Source organism: Zingiber officinale, chromosome 3B (genome assembly GCF_018446385.1).
Source record: "Zingiber officinale cultivar Zhangliang chromosome 3B, Zo_v1.1, whole genome shotgun sequence".
NCBI lineage: Eukaryota > Viridiplantae > Streptophyta > Magnoliopsida > Zingiberales > Zingiberaceae > Zingiber > Zingiber officinale.
This window is the reverse complement of record NC_055991.1, coordinates 92,358,498-92,378,840: the sequence shown is the minus strand read 5'-3', so window position 1 is coordinate 92,378,840 and position 20,343 is coordinate 92,358,498. Positions and strand designations below refer to the sequence as shown.

At 35.0% G+C, this 20,343-nt stretch overlaps 1 protein-coding gene across 6 annotated transcripts; it reads left to right on the top strand.

The window, feature by feature from the left end:
- Nucleotides 1-5,131: 5,131 nt before the first annotated feature.
- Nucleotides 5,132-15,673, top strand: LOC121967094 (helicase sen1-like). 6 transcript variants are annotated; one of them, XR_006107647.1, is made up of 13 exons: nt 5,134-5,530; nt 5,609-6,160; nt 6,248-7,471; nt 7,585-7,912; nt 8,232-8,487; nt 8,558-8,771; nt 8,923-9,041; nt 10,152-10,274; nt 10,844-10,957; nt 11,309-11,335; nt 11,414-11,538; nt 11,659-11,719; nt 14,464-15,673. XR_006107647.1 is itself a non-coding variant. In XM_042517115.1 (12 exons), the coding sequence occupies exons 1-11, from the start codon at nt 5,438-5,440 to the stop codon at nt 11,535-11,537; spliced, it is 3,132 nt and encodes a 1,043-aa protein (XP_042373049.1). In that variant the 5' UTR covers nt 5,132-5,437; the 3' UTR covers nt 11,538; nt 11,659-11,887. The 6 variants fall into 6 exon arrangements, 4 of the variants coding, with proteins under 4 accessions (XP_042373049.1, XP_042373046.1, XP_042373050.1 ...); XR_006107646.1 differs by lacking the exon at nt 14,464-15,673 and adding an exon at nt 13,838-14,440; XM_042517115.1 differs by lacking the exon at nt 14,464-15,673 and having other exon boundaries at nt 5,132-5,530; nt 8,600-8,771; nt 11,659-11,887.
- The last annotated feature ends 4,670 nt before the right edge of the window (nt 15,674-20,343 follow it).

The following is a 20,343-nucleotide window of genomic DNA, read 5'->3' as shown; positions in this document are numbered from 1 at the left end:
CTTCTTACTTAGTCTCTTGTAACTTGGAAATGCAACAACACTTCAACCATAACCCTAAGCTCCTAAGAACCTGCGATGAGTGTCGTGTGAAGAAGATGAGAAGTGATGTTTTTGTTTGAACTCGTCATCGCCTTTATATCTGTGCTTTTAGGGCTCCCAATCGATTGAGCATGCTCCCAATGGATTGCCATGTCAAATTCGTGTGATCCTAGCTATCCAAACCTCACTACCTATGCAACAATCATATCCTAATTGACTGACCAATCGATTGGGAATGCTTTGATCGATCGACCGATCGATTTAGAGCTTCTCTATGCTCTTGTAGAAAAAAACTCCAGAATTGATTGACCAATCGATTCCATCTGCCTCGTGTCCTTACGAGAAACACTTCCCCAATCGATTGACTATTCGATTGGAGTGTCCTAATCAATCGACTCATCGATTAGGAAATCATTTGTGCTCACGCCATAACTGTCCAATTGATCAACTGATCGATTGTCCACCCTATTTTGCCAAGCAAAATCTAGGGTTTCACTTCCAACATCCAGTAAACCATGACCTGTTGGAACTCCTCATTGCTAGCATTTGGTCAACCTTGACCTGCTGGAACTTTGTCATCATGTGTTCGGTCAATCATTTGACCCACTTGGACTTTTCTCTCTTTGTCGAGCGTCTAGTCAACCTTGACCCACTTGGACTTATCATCTCATGCCAACTGTCTAGTCCTCCATGACCCACTTGAACTTCTAAACACCAGATATTCGATCAACCTTGATCCATTTGGATTTCTACTGCTTGACTTCACTCACCAGGACTTCCTCACTACCTAACTTCACTCACTAGAGCTTTTACCCGACTTCACTCACTAGGATTTTCTTCTGTCTAGCTTCACTTACTAGGATTTCCTTCTACCCGACTTCACTCACTAGGACTTTCCATCACCTGGTTTCACTCACCATGATTTCTCATCACCTACCTTCACTCACTAGGATTTTCCTACCTGGCTTCACTCATCAAGATTTTCACGCAAAGTGTCCAGTCAACACTAACCAACTTGGATTTCTTCCTTTGTCAACCTTTCCGTTGGACTTGCTTTTGCCTAATCTCAGTTAGGACTTCCTAGTCAAGTATCCGGTCAACCTTGACAAACTTGACTTCTTCCTCTTATATATATATTGTCAAACACTGAAACCTAAACATTATGACTCAAGCTTGAGTCATTTCAAGCTTAGTCAAACTGGTCAACCTTGACCCCGGGAAAATTGCACCAACAGTTCCTATGTGTTCGTCTAATTCTCTTGATTATATTTATACCCTCAAATATCAATTTGACTTAATATATTGAATGAAGTAATTTTTTGAACACGAATTATATTTTTCAAATATATTCATATTTAAAAAATTTACTGCTTTCAATATACTGGGTCAAATTAACATTTAAGAGTATGAATATAATCATGAGAATTAGATAAATACTTAGAAGATGTTTACATATCAATCTGAGGTTGTTTGGTCCATTAGTTGATTTGGGATATCCTCGAATTGACATGAAACCTGCTCCTATGTGTTCGTTTAATTCTCTTGATTATATTTATTCCCTCAAATATCAATTTGACCAATATATTAAGAGTAGTAATTTTTTAAATATGAATTAATTTTTTTTTTAAACGCATTCGTATTCAAAAAATCATGGCTCTTAATATATTGGGTCAAATTGATATTTTAGGGTACGGATATAATCAAGAGAATTAGATGAATATATAGGAGTTGGTTTTATGTCAAACCAAGGTCGTTTGATTCATCAGCCGATTTTGGGAAACATCGGTTGATGGACCAAACATCCTCGGATTGACATAAAAATTATTTCTATGTGTTATTCTCATTCTCCTGATTATATCCATGCCATCAAATATCAATTTGATCTAATATATTGTGAGCAGTATGTTTTTGAACACGAATTATATTTTTTGAATATATTTATGTTCAAAAAATCATTGCTATAATATATTTTGTCAAATTGATATTTGAGGGCATGGATATAATTAGGAGAATTAGATGAATACATATGAACTAGTTTCATGTCAATCTGAGGTATTTTCATTGATAGGACGAGGACGTGTTTTCAGAATAAAAATGGAGGATAAATCTCTTGGAATGTAAAGTAATTCTCCGAACCAGGAAAGTATAAAAATGAAATATAAAGAAATGAAAATATGATATATATATAATGAGACAAGTTATGAGTCAAATTATAATAAAAACCTTTTATGAAATGTGCTCGCCACTTGCTAAAAGTAGGGGGACGATGATGGTGACTTTTGGTCTGTTTGATGATACGATTATACTTGTAACATATGAACCGATCCAGAGGTAAATGGATAGTGAGGAGAGCATGCGTAGTGCCGCTGATGGATGGATGGAGCTAGGTGGCACCTGACGTGGTACAGCCAGTGGATGGATGGATAATGGAGACACTAATATAGGCGATGCTGATGGCACAGACGACTGGGTGACATGCAAGCTAAGACTAATGGATAATAGAGATAGTGAGACTGATGAATACTAGTTGGATACTAATGGCAAAGACCCATCGATGCTTGATCTCCCATGTTTTATGCGGAAGATATGTTATCAATTGGAGTACGCTTGACGAGAGTGTAGGGATCATTGAGAGTGTCGTTAGTATGCATGAGACTGATGGTACACATTGGAGCATTTGTACGTTATACCTCAGATTTCTTCATAGATCTGACATTTCCTTAGACATGACATATGTAGGGATCATTGATTTTTTGTATACTCGTGCATTTCTTTAATATTATATATATAGAGAGAGTTTTGATCTCCTGCGCGACGCGCATAGTGCGTGACTGTGCGCGTCGTGCAGGAGATCAATTAATAGTTTTTTTATTTTTTTAATATTTTAAATAAAAAAAAATTAACATTTCCTTATATAAATTTTTAATACATTAATATATCCCCTCAACATATTACAATACTCAATAAATACTTAAATTAATTTTATTTTATTTTTTTTTAAAACCAAACACTATAACCTAATTGAGAAGCCTGAACCCTAGAGGTAATTTTTTTTTAAAAAATAGCTTTGATACTATAACCCAAAGCCTGAACCCTAGAGGTAAAATCTAAAAAAAAAATAGCTTTGATACTATAACCCAAAGCCTGAACCATAGAGGTAAAATCTAAAAAAAAAATAGCTTTGATATTATAACCCAAAGCCTGAACCCTAGAGGTAAAATCTAAAAAAAAAAGAAGCTTTGATATTATAACCCAAAGCTTGAACCATAGAGGTAAAATCTAAAAAAAAAAAAGCTTTGATACTATAACCTAATTGAGAAGCCTGAACCCTAGAGGTAATTTTTTTTAAAAAAATAGCTTTGATACTATAACCCAAAGCCTGAACCCTAGAGGTAAAATCTAAAAAAAAATAGCTTTGATATTATAACCCAAAGCCTGAACCCTAGAGGTAAAATCTAAAAAAAAAAAGCTTTGATACTATAACCCAAAGCCTGAACCCTAAATAACTTTGATACTATAACCTAAAGCCTGAACCCTAGAGGTAAAATCTAAAAAAAAATAATTTTGATACTATAACCCAAAGCCTGAACCCTAGAAATAAAATCTTAAAAAAAATTAATTATTTTTTTAATTCAAAATTAAAAAAAAATAACAAAACACAGACATCTTAATTAAAAAAAAACAATATTTCTTTATATAAGTAGCTAATACGTTACGATATCCCCTTAACATATTACAATACTCCGTAAATACTTAAATTTATTTCATTTTTAATTTTTTTTTAACTAAATACGATAATCTAATTGGAAAATCTAAACCCTAGAGGTAAAATCTTTAAAAAAAATTAATTGAAAAATTATATCCCAATTAGGATGCCTGAACCCTACAAAATATTTTTATTTATTTTTTTAATCAAAATTAATATATTTTATTTATTTTTTTAATCAAAATAAAAAAAATCATGATATACTGCGCGACGCGTACAGTGCGCTATGCGCGTCACTGTACGCGTCGCGCTGTATATCAAAATCGTGTATATATATATATATATATGAATTATATTTTAAATTTTTATATGATTGAAAATAATTAGCATATTAAATTTGAGAAAAATATCTAAATATTTTACTAATCCTTGGAAAAAGATTAATATGCCGATTGCAGCAAGTTTGAAAGACTTGGTTCATCGAGCGACTAGCAATGTAATTAATATAAGATGGACTTAAGGACAACAAGGTTAAAAGCTAAAGCAATGTAATTAATATAAGATGGACTTAAGGACAACAAGGTTAAATGCTAAAGACATGAAATCTGAGAGATTATGAGTGATGTGTAATTTTTATTTTTATTTTTATTTTTTCTTTTGGACAGCAGTATTCTTTTGAGAATAATTTTTTCTTTTGGCAGCATTATTTTTTAGAATAATTTTTTGAGAATAATTATTTTTTAGAATACTTTTTTTAGAGAATATTATTTTGAGAATAACTTTTTCTTTTTGGCTGCATTATTTTTTGAGAATATTTTTCTTTTTTGAGATTTTTTTTTTGACTTTTGGGCAGCATTATTTTTTTTCTTTTGGGTAACATTATTCTTCTGGGCGGCATCAATGAGTTGACGCTTAGCGCGATTTTGAGACTTTACTTAGGCTCACAATGAGTTAAGTTGAATGGAAGAGAGATCACTAAATAGATCTAGTTGATTCAAACTTTTAATCTATATGGGCATTTATGTTTGTAATCTAAACTTATTTTTGTGTTCTTGTAGGGTTTTGTTTGTTCCCTACTGAGATCGGTACCGAGACGAAGAGGATGAGTGAAACGTGCATGAGTCATTCTTAGTTTAGTCTTCCTATATTCTTTGGATCGACGACTTCGTACTCCTCTTCTTGTCCAATACCTATTACATGCAATAAAATAAGTCTTAAACACTAATGAGAGTTGTTAGTATCACAAACAATAATGACTAAAACAAGATGTTTTTTTATCAATCTAATAATAGTTTTCTAAATTAATTTTTGATAAATCTAAGTTTAATATTCGAGATTCCATTTAATTGAATTAGACCGGCACTAGCACAACTAAAGGTTGCATGGACTGTAGTGACGATGCTTTTTGCTATCTTCTAACGTTTGTAGCAACATCGGAAGCTAAGCAAAGCATCTGCCTTTTTCACAACCATGGAAGCGAAGCTTGAGCGTTTGAGTGTTGGTTGTGAAGGCTTAATTGAGTTCGAATCCCGATGCGCCTCTAGTTCTCCTGCATGAGGAATTCTGTGAATTCATGGTGACACTACCTGGCTCTCGCCACGAAAAGAACCCGATCCATCTCCTACTCTGTCGCCTCTGCTTGCACCCCAACTCGATCGATACCTCCAGAGCTGAGGAGCTGCAAGGCAAGCAATGCCCGACTCAAAAGGCCATGGCAGGCTAGTGGACCAAATCTTCTCATGGTCCATGAAGGATGTGCTCAACCCTGATTTCTTCCAGCACAAGGTAATTAAAAATAGAATCTTTCTCTACTCGGACTCTTCAAAAATCAAGTTTTTCAAGCCCCTTCGGCTTCGTGTTTAGGTGGAGAGGATTCCCATGACCTTCGATACTGTCGAGAACTACTTGAGCTCTTTTACCTATCCACTCTTGGAAGAACTACGCGAAGAAATGTGCTCTAATCTCCAAACCCTGTCTCGTGTTCCTTTTGTCAAAATAAAGCGTCTCGAGTGCAGAAATCGCGCAGAACATATATACTTCATGGTTGTTGAACCGTCGGCTGATGAAACCAGAAGTGCAAGTGACTATAAGCCGTGCAAAGGTGACATTCTTATCTTATCGAACAGTAGGCCAAAAGATGGGTGTATTCCGATGATGGACCACGAATCATATTGCCTTCTCGAGGTAGTTAAGGATGAATTTCAATTGATGGAACCTCAATGTTCTATAGTTAGAGCATCAGGGTACATCGAGGCTTCAATAGATAGCACTAATTGCAAAGGAAAAAAAAGCCTTTTTGTGGTTTGTCTGTTGACCACCATAACATACTCTCGAATCTGGGATGCGTTGAATTTTAAGCTTGCACAGAGTAGGAATATTGGTCTTATTCACAAGGTGTTAGATTTTGATCCAGAGGTATGCAAAGCAGTAGTTTTATCTTGAAATATTCATCTTCTCTTTGTTAGTATTTAATTAATTTGCTTTGAGTTGGTTTTGTTGCAGGATGAAATGGGTAGTGTTGCATTTGCCTCCAAGCCTGATGTTGGTGGTGTCCAAGACATTGACATTGGATTGAGTTTAAGCAAATTATCACTGAATGAGTCTCAGACCAATGCCATACTGAGTTGCTTACCGTCTGACAAATGTCGCAATGATCATCAATCCATAAGCCTTATTTGGGGGCCTCCTGGTACTGGAAAGACCAAAACAATCAGTGGTTTAGTGTGGTTATTAGATCAACTGAGATGTAGGACACTTATTTGCGCGACTACAAATAATGCTGTAACACAAGTTGCATCGCGCTTCTTGAAGCTACTGAAGGAATCCTCTGGGACCAGATCATACCGCTTGGGTGATGTGGTTTTGTTTGGCAATGAAGAAAGGTTGAGATTTGGTGATGATCTGCAAGATGTGTTTCTCAAATACCGAGCAGATAGGCTAAAAGGGTGCTTTGGATTACAAACTGGCTGGAAAGATTGCCTTAGATCATTACTAAATTTCTTTGAACATGCAACATTGTTGTACACAAATTATTTGGATGAAAAGAAAATTGAGGATGAGAAGGTCAAGAATTTAAATGATATAAAGGATAGCAAAGGGGTTCAAAGAATTACAAATGCTGAGAATCCATCGAGTAAGAGTGAGGTGACTTTTCTATCATTCGTTAGGCAAAAATTTGCATCTCTTTTACAGAAATCCAGAGAGTGTTTCAATAGCTTGTGTGTTCATATGCCAGCAGCTGCTTTGTCGAATTCTTGCTGTGAGCACATAAAGGATCTTCTTCGTTCGCTTGAATGCTTTAACACTTTTCTCTCAAAGAAAGATGGAGGCAATAATCTTGAGAAAGTATTTGGATCCAGTCTGTCTTTATCTCAAAATAACAATTTATTTGGTAGCAACACCAATACCTTTATCATGCTACTTAAGATGAAAAGACAATGTTGTGACGAAATAAAATTACTCGAGCGGTCGTTACATCTACCTTCACTCTTTGGCAAGCCCATCATGAATTTCTGCTTGGAAACAGCCAACCTCGTTTTCTGTACAGCATCAACGTCTGCCAAGATACACAAATTGGATTTAAAGAAACCATTTAAGATTGTTATTATTGATGAAGCAGCACAGATAAAAGAATGTGAATCATTAGTACCCTTGCAGATCTCTTCTATAAGCCATGCTGTTCTTGTTGGTGATGAATGTCAATTGCCTGCTCTTGTCAAAAGCAAGGTGTGAAATAGTTGTCTTCTGTAATCTTAATAATATTCACTCTCTATCGAAAATATCTGTAATTTAGTGTATTTCTGTACTAAATTCTGGCTATGCTCTAACTTATATATCAGGTCTCAGAAAATGCAATGTTTGGTAGGAGTCTATTTGAAAGGTTGAGTAAATTAGGATTCAAGAAACACCTTCTGAATGTGCAGTATCGCATGCATCCATCTATCAGCTTGTTTCCTCTTGAAAGATTCTATAACTCCAAAGTAATCAATGGACCAAATGTCATTAAGAAGGGCTACACAAGAAGATTTCTTTCTGGAAAGATGTTTGGATCCTACTCTTTCATAAATATTGTAGATGGAACCGAGAGTTCTGACAGCCTTAGTCACAGTAAGAAAAACAACATAGAAGTTGTTGTTATCTTGCAAATTCTTAGAAACCTTCGTACAGGTATGTGTTGTGGTTTCACATTACTGACTATCAATTAGCTAGCTTTATATACTTCATAGTGTTTACAGTAGCTTAATAATCTCGAAATACAACAAACTGTTCAACTTTGCTTTTAGCTTGAAATTATTATTACTTTTTACATTCCTTTTCTCCCTAGTTTTCTGTTGATTAATCCTCCCTTTTATTATTCATTGAGATTAATTCATATTTATCTGTTTAAGCAACCTTATTTTCTCAGTCAAGCACTTGGCTCCTCTTGCAACATTATGACCTACTGCCTTAGTGACAATACTTTTTTGCTACCTTTGAACTTTTGCAGCAATCATGAAAAGTGAGAAAATAATTAGTGTTGGCATTATCTGTCCTTACTCTGCACAAGTTGTTGCTGTTGAGGAGCAGGTAAGGAAAAAGCTTTCATCGAGCTCAAACCTGCTTGTTAAAGTTAGCACGGTCGATGGGTTTCAAGGTAGTGAGGAAGATGTTATCATACTTAGCACAGTGAGATCGAATGCTAATGGTTCAATTGGGTTCGTTTCTAATCTTAATCGCACAAATGTTGCACTGACTAGAGCAAGGTATGCTCCTACGTTTCATTTTTTCAGTCATTTTTTTCCCAATGAGTTTCGTAAGAATTTTGACTTTCAGATATTGCCTTTGGATATTGGGTAATGAACCTACATTAAGAAGTAGTCGATCAATATTGGCAAATATAGTACAAGATGCAAAGGCTCGTGGCTGCTTTTTTAATGCTATTGAGGATAAGAGCATTGCTAAAGCAATCAATAGAGCACATTGTTCCCCAAGCGATACAGAGTCCCTTAACTTCCACCGCCTAAACATTAGTGAAAGTCCAAAGAAGGTACATTATTGTCTGGTCCTAAATTGTAGTTACCAACTATAAATCCGATATATACTTTGTCATATCAAATTATGGCAGTCAATTTTGCGATAATGTAATGGTTCAATTTGCATTTTGTTCTGATATTTGTATTTATTTCATGTTGTTTCAGGGTAAACATATGATTCCAAACTCTAGTCATTATGGTAATGCATCGAAATATTCTGAAGCTTCTAAAGGAAAAATGCCTCTCTCAAGGAACCTGAATTCAAATAGTTCATGCATCAAAGAGTATGCTTCTATTTCATATATCACATTTATTTCCTGTAACTTTTTACCTTTTCAATTCTTTAAACTAATTCTCTCATCCTCAATGTACTAGCGACTTTTTGATTTAGAAGAGACTTCATTATATGTTATCTAATATCATGAGAAACTTTGTTAATATTACAAACAACCACTTCTCTCGAGAAGATTTCAAAAAAAAAAAAAATGAGAAGAAAACAAACATCACACAATTAGCATATGAAAAGTAAGAAGAAAACAACAATTTCTTGTGCATTTCTTTTACAATTTATACAAAAATTTTCTTCTTTTTTTGTTGCTAAGGCTTGTTTTCTAAAGTGCCAATTGTGTTTAGTTGTCTTCCTAATGTTAATACTTTCATTCCCATATAAATAACATTAATATGATTTAGTGTCAATTAGTAACAGTTGACAATTGGGTTAAAATGTATTCTTTTGGCCATCAATCGATACCAATACTTTGTTGGCACCGGTAAGTTCCAATGTAATAGCACTTTGCTTGTCTTGATCAGAAAAATATCAGTCATAATTTTGTGACTCATCCTTCAACGTTGTCTACTGATTAAGGTGCAAGGAGATGAAACTCTATGAAAAGAGAGGGAAGGAGCACTGATCATTGCTTTAGTAGTGATCCAAAGGATGGATGCTAGAATTATAGAAACTGAGACTTACACATACATATCTTAATATTGTACTTGTTTCAACTCCAATTGGATTGGTCAAAGGCCAATTAACAATTGTTAAACAAGATATATTAATGTATGTATAGAAAAATCAATAATACTAGACGTCTTCAATTTGGATATTGGAAAATTACATGGATGGTATCTTCAAGATTCTACAAGAGTCAATGCTTCCATTTGATATAGGGCAGAAATTTTTTAGTAGTAATAAGGTGTCATCATAAGGTTTTTTAGGATTAGAACTCTTTTGAATTGAACATCGGACACTTTGAAATGTGCCTAGTGTTGGTATTAAAATCGTACTATTTTGGGCATATGCCTAAACTGAAGCGAAGAATGATAGTTTATGCATTACTAAATTTTCTCTCTCTTTTTAGAAGTTGCTCTGATCCTTTGTGAATTTTCTCCTATAGGGAATACAAGGAGTCAATTCATAATAAATCTACTAAAGCTATCTATCAGCCCAAAATCCATCTTGTGACTGAAGAATGCAAAGACGATATTCTAAGAATTCATAATTCTGGAGTAAAATTGATGTGAGTTGTTTTTTGTCAGTTAGTCTTACCCATCTTCGTCTTAGAGGAATGAAAATCTTGTACTTAGCATATCAATTGAGTTTTCTAAGCATTGTTGATTTACTCGCATTGTTCTCTTGCAATTGACATTTGTTGACATGGACAAAGGAATTGTCTCTGAAATCATTCCAATATTGTTGACTATTTCTATTATTATAAGTAATTTAGTTTAGAAACGTAATTTATGGTCTAGAAAACAATAAAAATGAAGAATGTACTACTACAAAGATAAATGACATAGAGTTGGAGATAAAAAATGATTTTTTTATAGAATTTGTTATCAATTATATATTTCATTTTAATATTGGAGAAATAAACTTAATTCCTTTTAAGGTATCTCTTTCGTATTGCAGCAAATATGAGTTGTTCCAGAGATCTGCTAAAGCTATCTGTGAACCTACTAATCAGGAATCTGGAGATGATATTGCTAAAATTTATACTGAAGAACTGAAAATGATGTGAATATTTATTGCAACTTACTTCATGTATTGTATCTCTTCATTGGCATGTTGTTTCTTTTCATGCAACAGTGAATACAAAGAGCCAATCCAGAGATATGAAGAAGTTGTGCAGATCTATCAGCCTACAAATCATGAATTCAGAGATGACATTGTTAAAATTGATACTGAAGAACCGAAAATGATGTGAGTCTCCATTTCAACTTTTTTCATTGAGTGTATATACTTTCAGTAGTCCCAACGCTTAGTTTTTCCTACTAGGATCATGTTTATCCATATGTAGAATGTTTAGTTTTCAAAAGTTGTATTCTAAATTGTGAGTTGCACCCTTGTTCTTGTCATCGGAAAGACAATTTTGGCATAACACAGTGAATTAAGAGAATGCTGATTATAGTCATTTACATGTTAGAAGCATTTACAATCACATTACAATCTTTGTTTAGTAATAAGATTTATGAAGACATGGATTCACTTTGAATTTGTTCCTTGTGATCATTGAGATTGTAAAGTGTTTCTGATTCTTCTTTTTTGCATCAGGCCAGATGAATCTAATGATGTTGATAGGTATGAGATACAACTTTCATATATATATATTTTTTTATCAATTGCAATTCTACATATTTTCTGTCTTTTCGGCTTCAGTTTTTGCTGCATTCCCCTTATTAGGAACCCTGCTGATTTGAATACTTTCCAACCACTCACCTTCTTGCGGGAACAAGTTTCGCAACTACTCACCTTCTTGTGGGAACAAATAAGTCGGTCATAAGGTCTGAATTTTCTTAAAATCATATTATGTTGTAATAGTATTCTACCTAGTTTCTACAATCTTTTGTTATGGTTGATATAACTATGGCTTAACATAAAATCCTTGTCAAATCTATTTGTAGGGATGATCAAAGGTTGAAATAGTATTCTACTGCTCGGTCTTGATGCTCAGGAGGATATGCAGTACGTCTTCTTGATAGCAGTGTATAATAATTAATGGTTATTAGCTTCTTATTTTATTTTTCTTAATTGCCACGTGTATTAGGTGATATATTGTATCTTTAGTATATAAAGTATGCTGTGTACAGAGAAAGACTTTACCAAAAGAATACATTTCCAGTACTTCGTCTCCTTCGCCTCCACTTACAGAAAACTCTTCATGGTATCAGAGCCACCGTTGCCGCCGACAACCATGATTTTTTCTCCGAGATCATCAACCACTCAGATAAATCCTAAAATGTTCATCAAACTCCTGCTTCTACTCTATTGATTCCCATCATTCAGTCTAATCTCAATCCCCTTCGAACACTTCTTTCCATGAATCAATCCCTTTGTGCTGAGTTAGACGAAAATAACTATTTGATTTAGTAAAGTCATCTTTTGAATATAGTGACCGCTAATGGCTTAGAGGAGTTTATAGATGGTACTTGCCCTTGCCCTTGCCCTCCCAAATTCTTGGATCTCAATTCTGGTTGTTAGTATACCACCTCTTGACAACGTTACAATCATCTGATAATGAGCTAGACTAATTCATCTTTGACTGAAGGACTCCTAACTCAAATCATTGGTTATTCAACAACATGTTATATTTGTTTACCTCTCAATCAAATTTACTCTGCCTAATTGTTTGCTTATGTGGCAGAACTAAAAAGTATGTTGCAAAATCTAAATAAAAAAAAAAAAAAAAAAACTCTGTTAGTAATGGAATACATTCAGAAATTAAAAAGTATTTCCAACCTACTTGATTTTATTGGAGAACTTAATTCTTACAATGATCATTTGTTGTATCTTTTGCTCGGCCTTGGGAAGGATCACAATGCTTTCGTGACTTCTATACAAATCATGGCGACAGTCCTTCCATTGAAGAAGTGCATAGCTTATTGTTGAGCAACGAATACAAATTATAAAGACAAGAATCTATGCATCAATTGAGCTTCCTGCAAACCAATATAGCTCGTTTGTCCATGGCTAAAAACAACCCTAAGCTGAGACGGTATCAATTTTATACACCATCAACCTTTCCAAACACTTCTCAGTCAAGACAATATCAAAATGGTCTTCTAGCAAGCCTCCAACTATCTAATTTTACAACCAATGGAAACCTTCACAAAATAAGATCACTCAGACTTCAAAACCATATTGCCAAATTTGTCTCAAACTTGGACACACTGCAAATATTTGTTATCATAAAGCAAATTTTCATTATCAACGAGTGCTTCCTCAACCAAGGGTATTGTTACCATTGATATATCTTCATCTGCCACTACCTTGGTTGTGTCTGATTTCATTGCTACTGCTGATCCTAATTGGTATATGGATTTAGGAGCAACTCACTACTTTACAACTGATTTGAATATACTAGATTCTGCCACTTCTTTTATTGGTGTTGAGTGTGTGACGGTTGGTGATGGAAAGAATATTTTAATTTCGCATATTGGCTATTCAATTTTACATGTTTATTCTAAATCTATCAAGTTATCCAATAATTTTCATATGCTTGCCATATCAAAAAATCTTATTAGTGTTTCTCGTTTGTGTTTAATAATAAAGCTTATGTTGAATTTGACATTTTTCTTGGTTAAGGATCAAGTCACACACAAATTCATTCTTCGACAAATCCTTGATCATGGTCTTTACTAAGTCTGCCCTCCCTCACTATTTTCTTCATCATCTTCAAGTCTTTTTCAAGTTCATGTTGTTGTTTCATCAGATTCGAATCTCTAACACAAGTATCTTGGTCATTCGTCTTTTGAAATTGTTAATCGAGTTTTAAAGTCTTGTAATGTGTTTGTGAACAAGTATATTTCTCTTGATTTTTGTAATTCCTATCAATTGGTTAAGAGTCATAAACTCCCATTTGCTTTATCGAACTCTCTAACATTGAATAAATTTGATCTTGTTCATACTGATTTGTAAGGTTCTTCACCTATTTCATCTATTACTAGTCGTAAATATTTTATGTTGATTATTGATGACTTTACAAGATTTTCTTGGTTGTATTTGTTGTAAGTATCCCGGGCGAGTTTTGATATGATCAATCGAGTTAAGTTAGGTCTTATTGTATTTGATCCTTGTGTGTAGGAACTTAGAAACACAAGAAGTCGAGCGGATTCAGCCACTCGGACTAAGTTCAGGTTCTCAGACTCTAGGTGCTCGGACCAGGTCCGAGCGCTCAGACCAGCCTGGTATTGAGCAGGCGCCCCTCATCGAGACGTTGCTGCAAATAAATATTGGAGTCCACGTCAGCAATAGTCTAGGTGCCTAGACTAATTCAAGTGTCCGGGTGAGGATAAAATTTTATTCTGAAGTCGTTGAAGAGCCATTGCGAAGCCGATAAGATGCACCACTGGGGGCGCTGGACCTACTCCAGGTGCTCGGAGATGCCACGTTAGCCAATGGATGTATTTGATTAGCAGACTATAAATAGAGTTCTAGTCCTATTCATTTTACACAACACTTTCGAATCTTTAATTTCTGTTTTCATTTTTTGAGTTGTGAATCGTTGTACGGGGCTTTTTCGTCTCTGAGAATTTGCTCGAAGGAGTTTTGATAGTGCACTTTACTTGTCTTAAATTAGCAACCTCTCCGGTTGCAAAAAAGTAAATTCGGTAGCCTCATTTCATTTAATGTAATTTATTTCTATTTTACTAACAAGTGTTACTTAATTAAAGTTGAAAGTTTTGAGAAGGGTATATTTATAATTTCAGGTTAATTCACCCTCTCTTGCCGACCGCACTGGGACCAATAATTGGTATCAGAGCCTAGACGCCTTAGAAGAATTAACCGCCTAAAGCAACAAGAAGATGGCTAGAGCAAGTATTCATCTACTGAAGTTCGAGGGAGACTTTGCTATATGGAAGAAAAAGATAGAGGTATTTTTTAAAATGAATTTTGAGATTTTACTAACTATAAAATATGGCTTTGTAGCACCTACAGATCAGCATGGAGCTGAATAGGAAAAACACTACTGGACTAATAAGGAGCAAGCAGACTTTGTGGCTATTGGTAAAACAGAGTTTCATCTACTCAATGTTTTGCTATCTTAAGAAGTCAATTGGATCAAAGCCTACGAGTCAATCAAAGAACTCTAGGAGAAGTTCCTGGAGTTACACGAAGGAACCTCAGAGGTGAAGCTAGCAAGAAGAGATCTACTCCGGAATCAACTTAGCAACATCCGACTTAAAGAAGGGGAAACAATTGCTCAACTACACGTGAGACTCAAAGAATTGATCACTGGAATCATCAACCTCGGAGAGACGGTAACAAATCGGGACTCTCTTTGATATGCCCTCAATGTCTTCCTAAGAATCCCAAACTGGACATCCATAGTAAATTCATTCTACATTTCTAAGGATCTTGAGGTAAGTACCTTAGAAAGTCTATTTTCAACTTTAGAATTACATGAAACTCGATGTGCAGGTTTAAGAAATAAAAAACGAACTTAGAACCTAGCTTTCAAAGCTAAGAAGATCGAGCAAGAATCATACTGCTCACTCGACCCGGATTAAGAAGCATATATGGTAAGAAAGTTCAAAATATTTTTTAGATCTAATAAGTTTAATGAGTTGCATGCCAAGAAAAATCCAAGAGACAAAAGAAAGATTAAATTCTACAACTATAATGAAGAAAGACACATCAAGGAGAACTTCCTAAAACTGAAGGAGAAGGACCAAAACAAAAGATAAACGCAAACAAAACACAAGAAACCCTTAAGGAGACATGAGGCGAATCGTCGTCACTCGAATTAGTGATAGAAGTCTATATCGGACTTGCACTTATGCCAAGTCATCAAGAAGACAAAGATGAATCAAGCTCATCTAAAATGAGCAATGAAAGCATCGATGAAGGAGGAGCTACTTCAAAAGAGTGCAACAATGAAGGGGGAGACACAAGCTTAAGCACATACATGATAAGTAAGGTATGCCATTTACCTTTTGATCAGTTATTGTTAAGTATTAAATAAATGTCTAAGTCTTTATGCAAACTCAAATCTAAGAATACTAAATTGAAAAAATATAATTTAGAATTAAAAATTATTTTAACTAAATCATGTTCATTAGAAGAGTTTGATAGAATTAGAAATGAAAATGCTAAAGTAAAAAAAACAAAACAAATAGAAGTCCTAAAAAATTCTACATGCTCAAATCATGTTACTGCACTAAATAATTTTTAAAATTATAAAAGACTAAATTGATATTTTAGATTTTGTAAGGGATAAATTAGAAAAGTGATAAGAAAGTATATTCCAAAAAAATATCTTATTAATCCAATAGGTAGAAATTTATTTTGGGTTCCTAAATTATGCATATTTTAAATAAATTTTTGTATTTTAATTTTCCTTAATTCTTAAAATTACATGCTTAAATTGTCTTATATTTAAATTTATTAAATTACATAATTGTTTCATATACCTTCTATTTGAAATTAATTAGATTTTATTTTTTTTTGTGAAAAATAAGTTTTTTGTTTATCAGTAGGAAAATTTTCAACCTTTAAATATTTTTTTTTATAAATTTCTTAACAAAATAGTGTTTTTAAAAATAAAATTATTTCATGAATTATTTTTTGTAAAACTTTATTTTTCTTTGATCAAATATTATGTTCTCTATTAGAAAAAAATATTCGATAATTTTTTTATAGTTATCTAATTTATTCTAAATTATTTACCAAAAATAATATTCTTATAATTAAAAATTATCTATACATTATTTTTTAAAACTATAATTTTTATTTCGATAAATATTAAATTTTATATATTCATAAAACTTATCATGAGTTTTATATATCAGATTTTGTTTTTAAGCATTTTAACTTTAAAAATTATTATTTTGATTAAATAATTGATTAAATAATTCACATTGGTCAAATAAATATATATTTATCATCAAAATTTTTATACTGATCTTTCTATTTTTATTTGACTATTATAAATATTTTTAGTATTTTTTAAACTTTAAAATAATTTTTATATTATTTTTAGACAAATTTGGTTTTTAATTTTTAGAAATTTGAATATTAAAAAAATTATGCATGAAATTTTTTTCTCAAATTGGTCATTGATTCAGTAATTCTTAGAAATATTTATATACATTTTTTTAATATATGCCCCTATTTTTTATGTAATTAAAGAAGGAGAAAATTGAGTTCAGGGTGAGGTGTAGGTTTTAAATTTTACAAAATTGTCTTTACTTGTTGTAATTGTAAAATTTTTGTAGTAAATTGAAAAATTAATATTTAATTATACTAGTTTGCTTTTATTATCTTAACTCAACTTAGAGTTGATGCACATTAAAAATGAAGAGATTGTAAGTGCTCCGCGTGAGTTTTTATGTGATCAATCGAGTTAAGTCATGTCTTGTTATATTTAATCCTTGTGTCTAAGTGTGTAGGAACTTAGGAACACAAGAAGTCGAGTAGAAGTTGCAGCTAGCAAAAAGGATGACACGGGAACTAAGTTGATGGGCTCAGTGTATCCGGGAGATGAGGTGCTGCAGAAGAGTACATCGACTGACGAGAAAGACATGCCCAACACTTCCAATGGACGAGAAGGCAGACCAAAATACTGCTCGAGGGGAAAAGGTCGGAGTTGGGTTCAGGTGAACTCAACACTAGATGACTAAAAAATCACCCAAGTAACCGAAGTAGAGGCCGAACAAGTCAACTATATGTTTACTTGTCCAAGCGCCTGAACTCATTCCAAGCGCTAGGACTCTAGGCGCTTGGACCAGCCTAGTACCGAAAAGGCACCCCTCATTGAGACATTGCTGTGAATAAACGTTGGAGTCCACATCAGCAACAGTCCAAATTCCTGGACTAGTTCAGGTACCCAGATGAGGATAAAATTTTATCTTGAAGACGTTGAAGAGTCGTTGCAAAGCCGATAAAATGCACCATTAGGGGTGCCCAGAGATGCCACATCAGCCAATGGATGTATTTAACTAGCAGGCTATAAATAGAGCTCTGATTCTCTTCATTTTACATAATACTTGTATTCGAATTTCTAATTTCTGTTTTTATTTTTGAGCTATTAATCATTACGGAGCTTCTCTGCCTCTGAGAATATGCTTGAAGAAGGAGTTTTGATAGTGGGGTTCACTTGTCTTGGATTAGTAGCTTCCCCGGTTACAAACTAAGTAAATTCGATAGCCTTGTTTCATTTAATGCAATTTATTTCTATTTCACTAACATGTATTTCTTAGTTAAAGTCGAAAGTTTTAAGAAGGGTATATTTATAATTTTAGATAAATTCACCCCCCTCTTGTCGGTCTCACCGAAACCAACATTTGTTGCATTCTAAAGATGAGGAACATACCACTTTTGTTATATTTTGCAATATGATGCATAATCAATTTAAAATCTCTATTAAAAATGTTCATTCTGATTGAGGTGGAGAATTTTGATCTCTCACAAATTTTTTTGCTTCCAAAGGTATGCATCATTAATCATCATCTACTTTTACTCTAGAACAAAATGGTAGAGAGAGCATAAAAAGAGCTAGGTTATCGAAATGAGTTTCTGTTGGTGCGGGAAGCATCCGACGATCGAACCTAAGTTTTGATTATGGCAAAGGATTTAAAGTTAAGGTGTTTTGTTATCTGACAGCTTTTGCTGAGTGTTTCAGGAAAGTCCTAACTGTTGTTAGGCAAGGTAAAACCCTAGGGGGTGGTAACCCTAGGTCATAGGGGGTGGTAACCCTATGCGGAAAGTCTTGGCAGGTCGATGGCTTCAGGCAAAAGTCCTAGGGGGTGGTAACCCTAGGTGGAAAGTCCTGGTGTCGCGAACCAGGTGAAAGTCTGAACTGGCCGGTGAAGCGGATGTTCAGCAGAAAGTCCGGAAGCATCGAGTGCCGAGCAAAAGTCCAGTCGATCTGGAGGATCGTACTGGCAACAGGTAAATCTCCTGAGTGGAGTAGGTGAGGACGCGTTCCCCGTAGAGGGAACAGTAGGCGTCGGGTCGACCTAGGGTTTCCGGTCGGAAACCCGAAGTCAGACTCGGACAGTCCGGAAACTGTCTATACTTTATTTTATGTGTACTATGCTAACTTTGTTTTGCAGGGTATGTGTTTTGGGACTAACACATTTTGCAGGAACAAAGGAGCAAGTTACAACTCGGATGAACAGTGTCCGAGGCGCCTCGGGCGCGCGCCAGGACCCGGCCAGCGCAGCTGACTGGAGGCGCCTTGAATGGAGTTCAAGGCGCCTTGGACCGGAGGTTGGAGGCGCCTTGGATAGGATGAAGGCGCCTTGAACCAGATAGAGTTCGACCAGGTCAGTGCTGATCCACGCGGGTGACTCGGCTCGTTCAAGGCGCCTTGATGAACAGTGTAAGGCGCCTTGAACCCTCTTTATAAGAGGTCTCGACCAGCAGCTCTTCACAACAATTCACAAGCTTCCATTCTGCTGTGGTCTGCTCTAGTGCTGCTTCCGAAGTGCTGTTGCAATATTCCGACGACCCGGAGCTCAGATTTCCTTTCTACTACTGTTGTCGGTATAATTTTAATTATAGTTACATTTTGTAATTCATCTGTAATATCCATACGAAATTATAGTTGTTGCCCACGGAAAGCGATCAAGGATCGCGGGCCTTCGAGTAGGAGTCGACCTAGGCTCCGAACGAAGTAAACGACTGTGTTCTTGTGTTTGTTTCTTTTATTCCGCTGCTTTAATTACTCTACGAACGTTTTACAATTCCGATAGTCGAACAAAATAGCCGCGAGCGCTATTCACCCCCCCTCTAGCGCGATCTCGATCCAACAATTGGTATCAGAGCGGGGTCGTTTTGAATTGGTGCAACCACCTTTCAAAACAAATTTTTCGCAGTTTTTTTTTGTTTTCGGAGTCGAATTAGAATTTAGCCTTATAGCTATATTCTAATTTTTTGTTTCCCTCGAATCGACTTTTGCTCGAAGTAGGTGCAACACCACTCGAGTTCGTCTTTATTATTCTTTATTCCAGCACTACTAATCCAAGACTTAGTCTTGGAACATATTCTGTCTTTCTTTGTTGTTACATATTATAAATGGCCCAACAAGAGGGTTTCAGCACTGTACGTCCCCCGCTATTCTCCGGAGAGGACTTTGGCTACTGGAAGGGAAGAATGGAAATGTATCTAAAGATACAATTCGAAACATGGATGATCATAAAGACGGGACTAAAACTGCCAATCGATGACGATGGCAAAACTACACCCTGCGAGAAGTGGGATGCTTCTTTAATAAAAAAGGTTGAAGCCGACGCCAAAGCCACTTGCACCCTCCAGTGTGGCCTTACCAAGGAAGAACTCAACAGAGTTGGCCCGTTCACCTCTGCAAAGGAGCTCTGGGAAAAGCTAATCGAACTCCACGAAGGCACTGACGACACAAAGGTAAGTAAAAGAGATCTTTTACTTAATAAATTATATAATCTAAAAATGCAGGAAGGCGAAACAGCGAGTTCTCTTCATGCAAGAATACAAGACATCCTTAACTCTCTTCACGGAATTGGCCAGAAGATAGAAAATCGGGACGTAATAAGGTATGCCCTAAACTCGTTTCCAAGGAATACATTGTGGGCATCAATGGTAGATGCCTACAAAGTTTCCAAGGATCT

What these genes read in the sequence shown, in the direction of transcription:
- LOC121967094 (XM_042517112.1), top strand. Translation starts at nt 5,438, where the DNA reads ATGCCCGACTCAAAAGGCCATGGCAGGCTAGTGGACCAAATCTTCTCA. An exon ending in TGTTAGATTTTGATCCAGAG is followed by an intron (nt 6,161 to 6,247) that starts GTATGCAAAGCA and finishes GTTTTGTTGCAG; the next exon opens with GATGAAATGGGTAGTGTTGC. An exon ending in TCTTAGAAACCTTCGTACAG is followed by an intron (nt 7,913 to 8,231) that starts GTATGTGTTGTG and finishes GAACTTTTGCAG; the next exon opens with CAATCATGAAAAGTGAGAAA.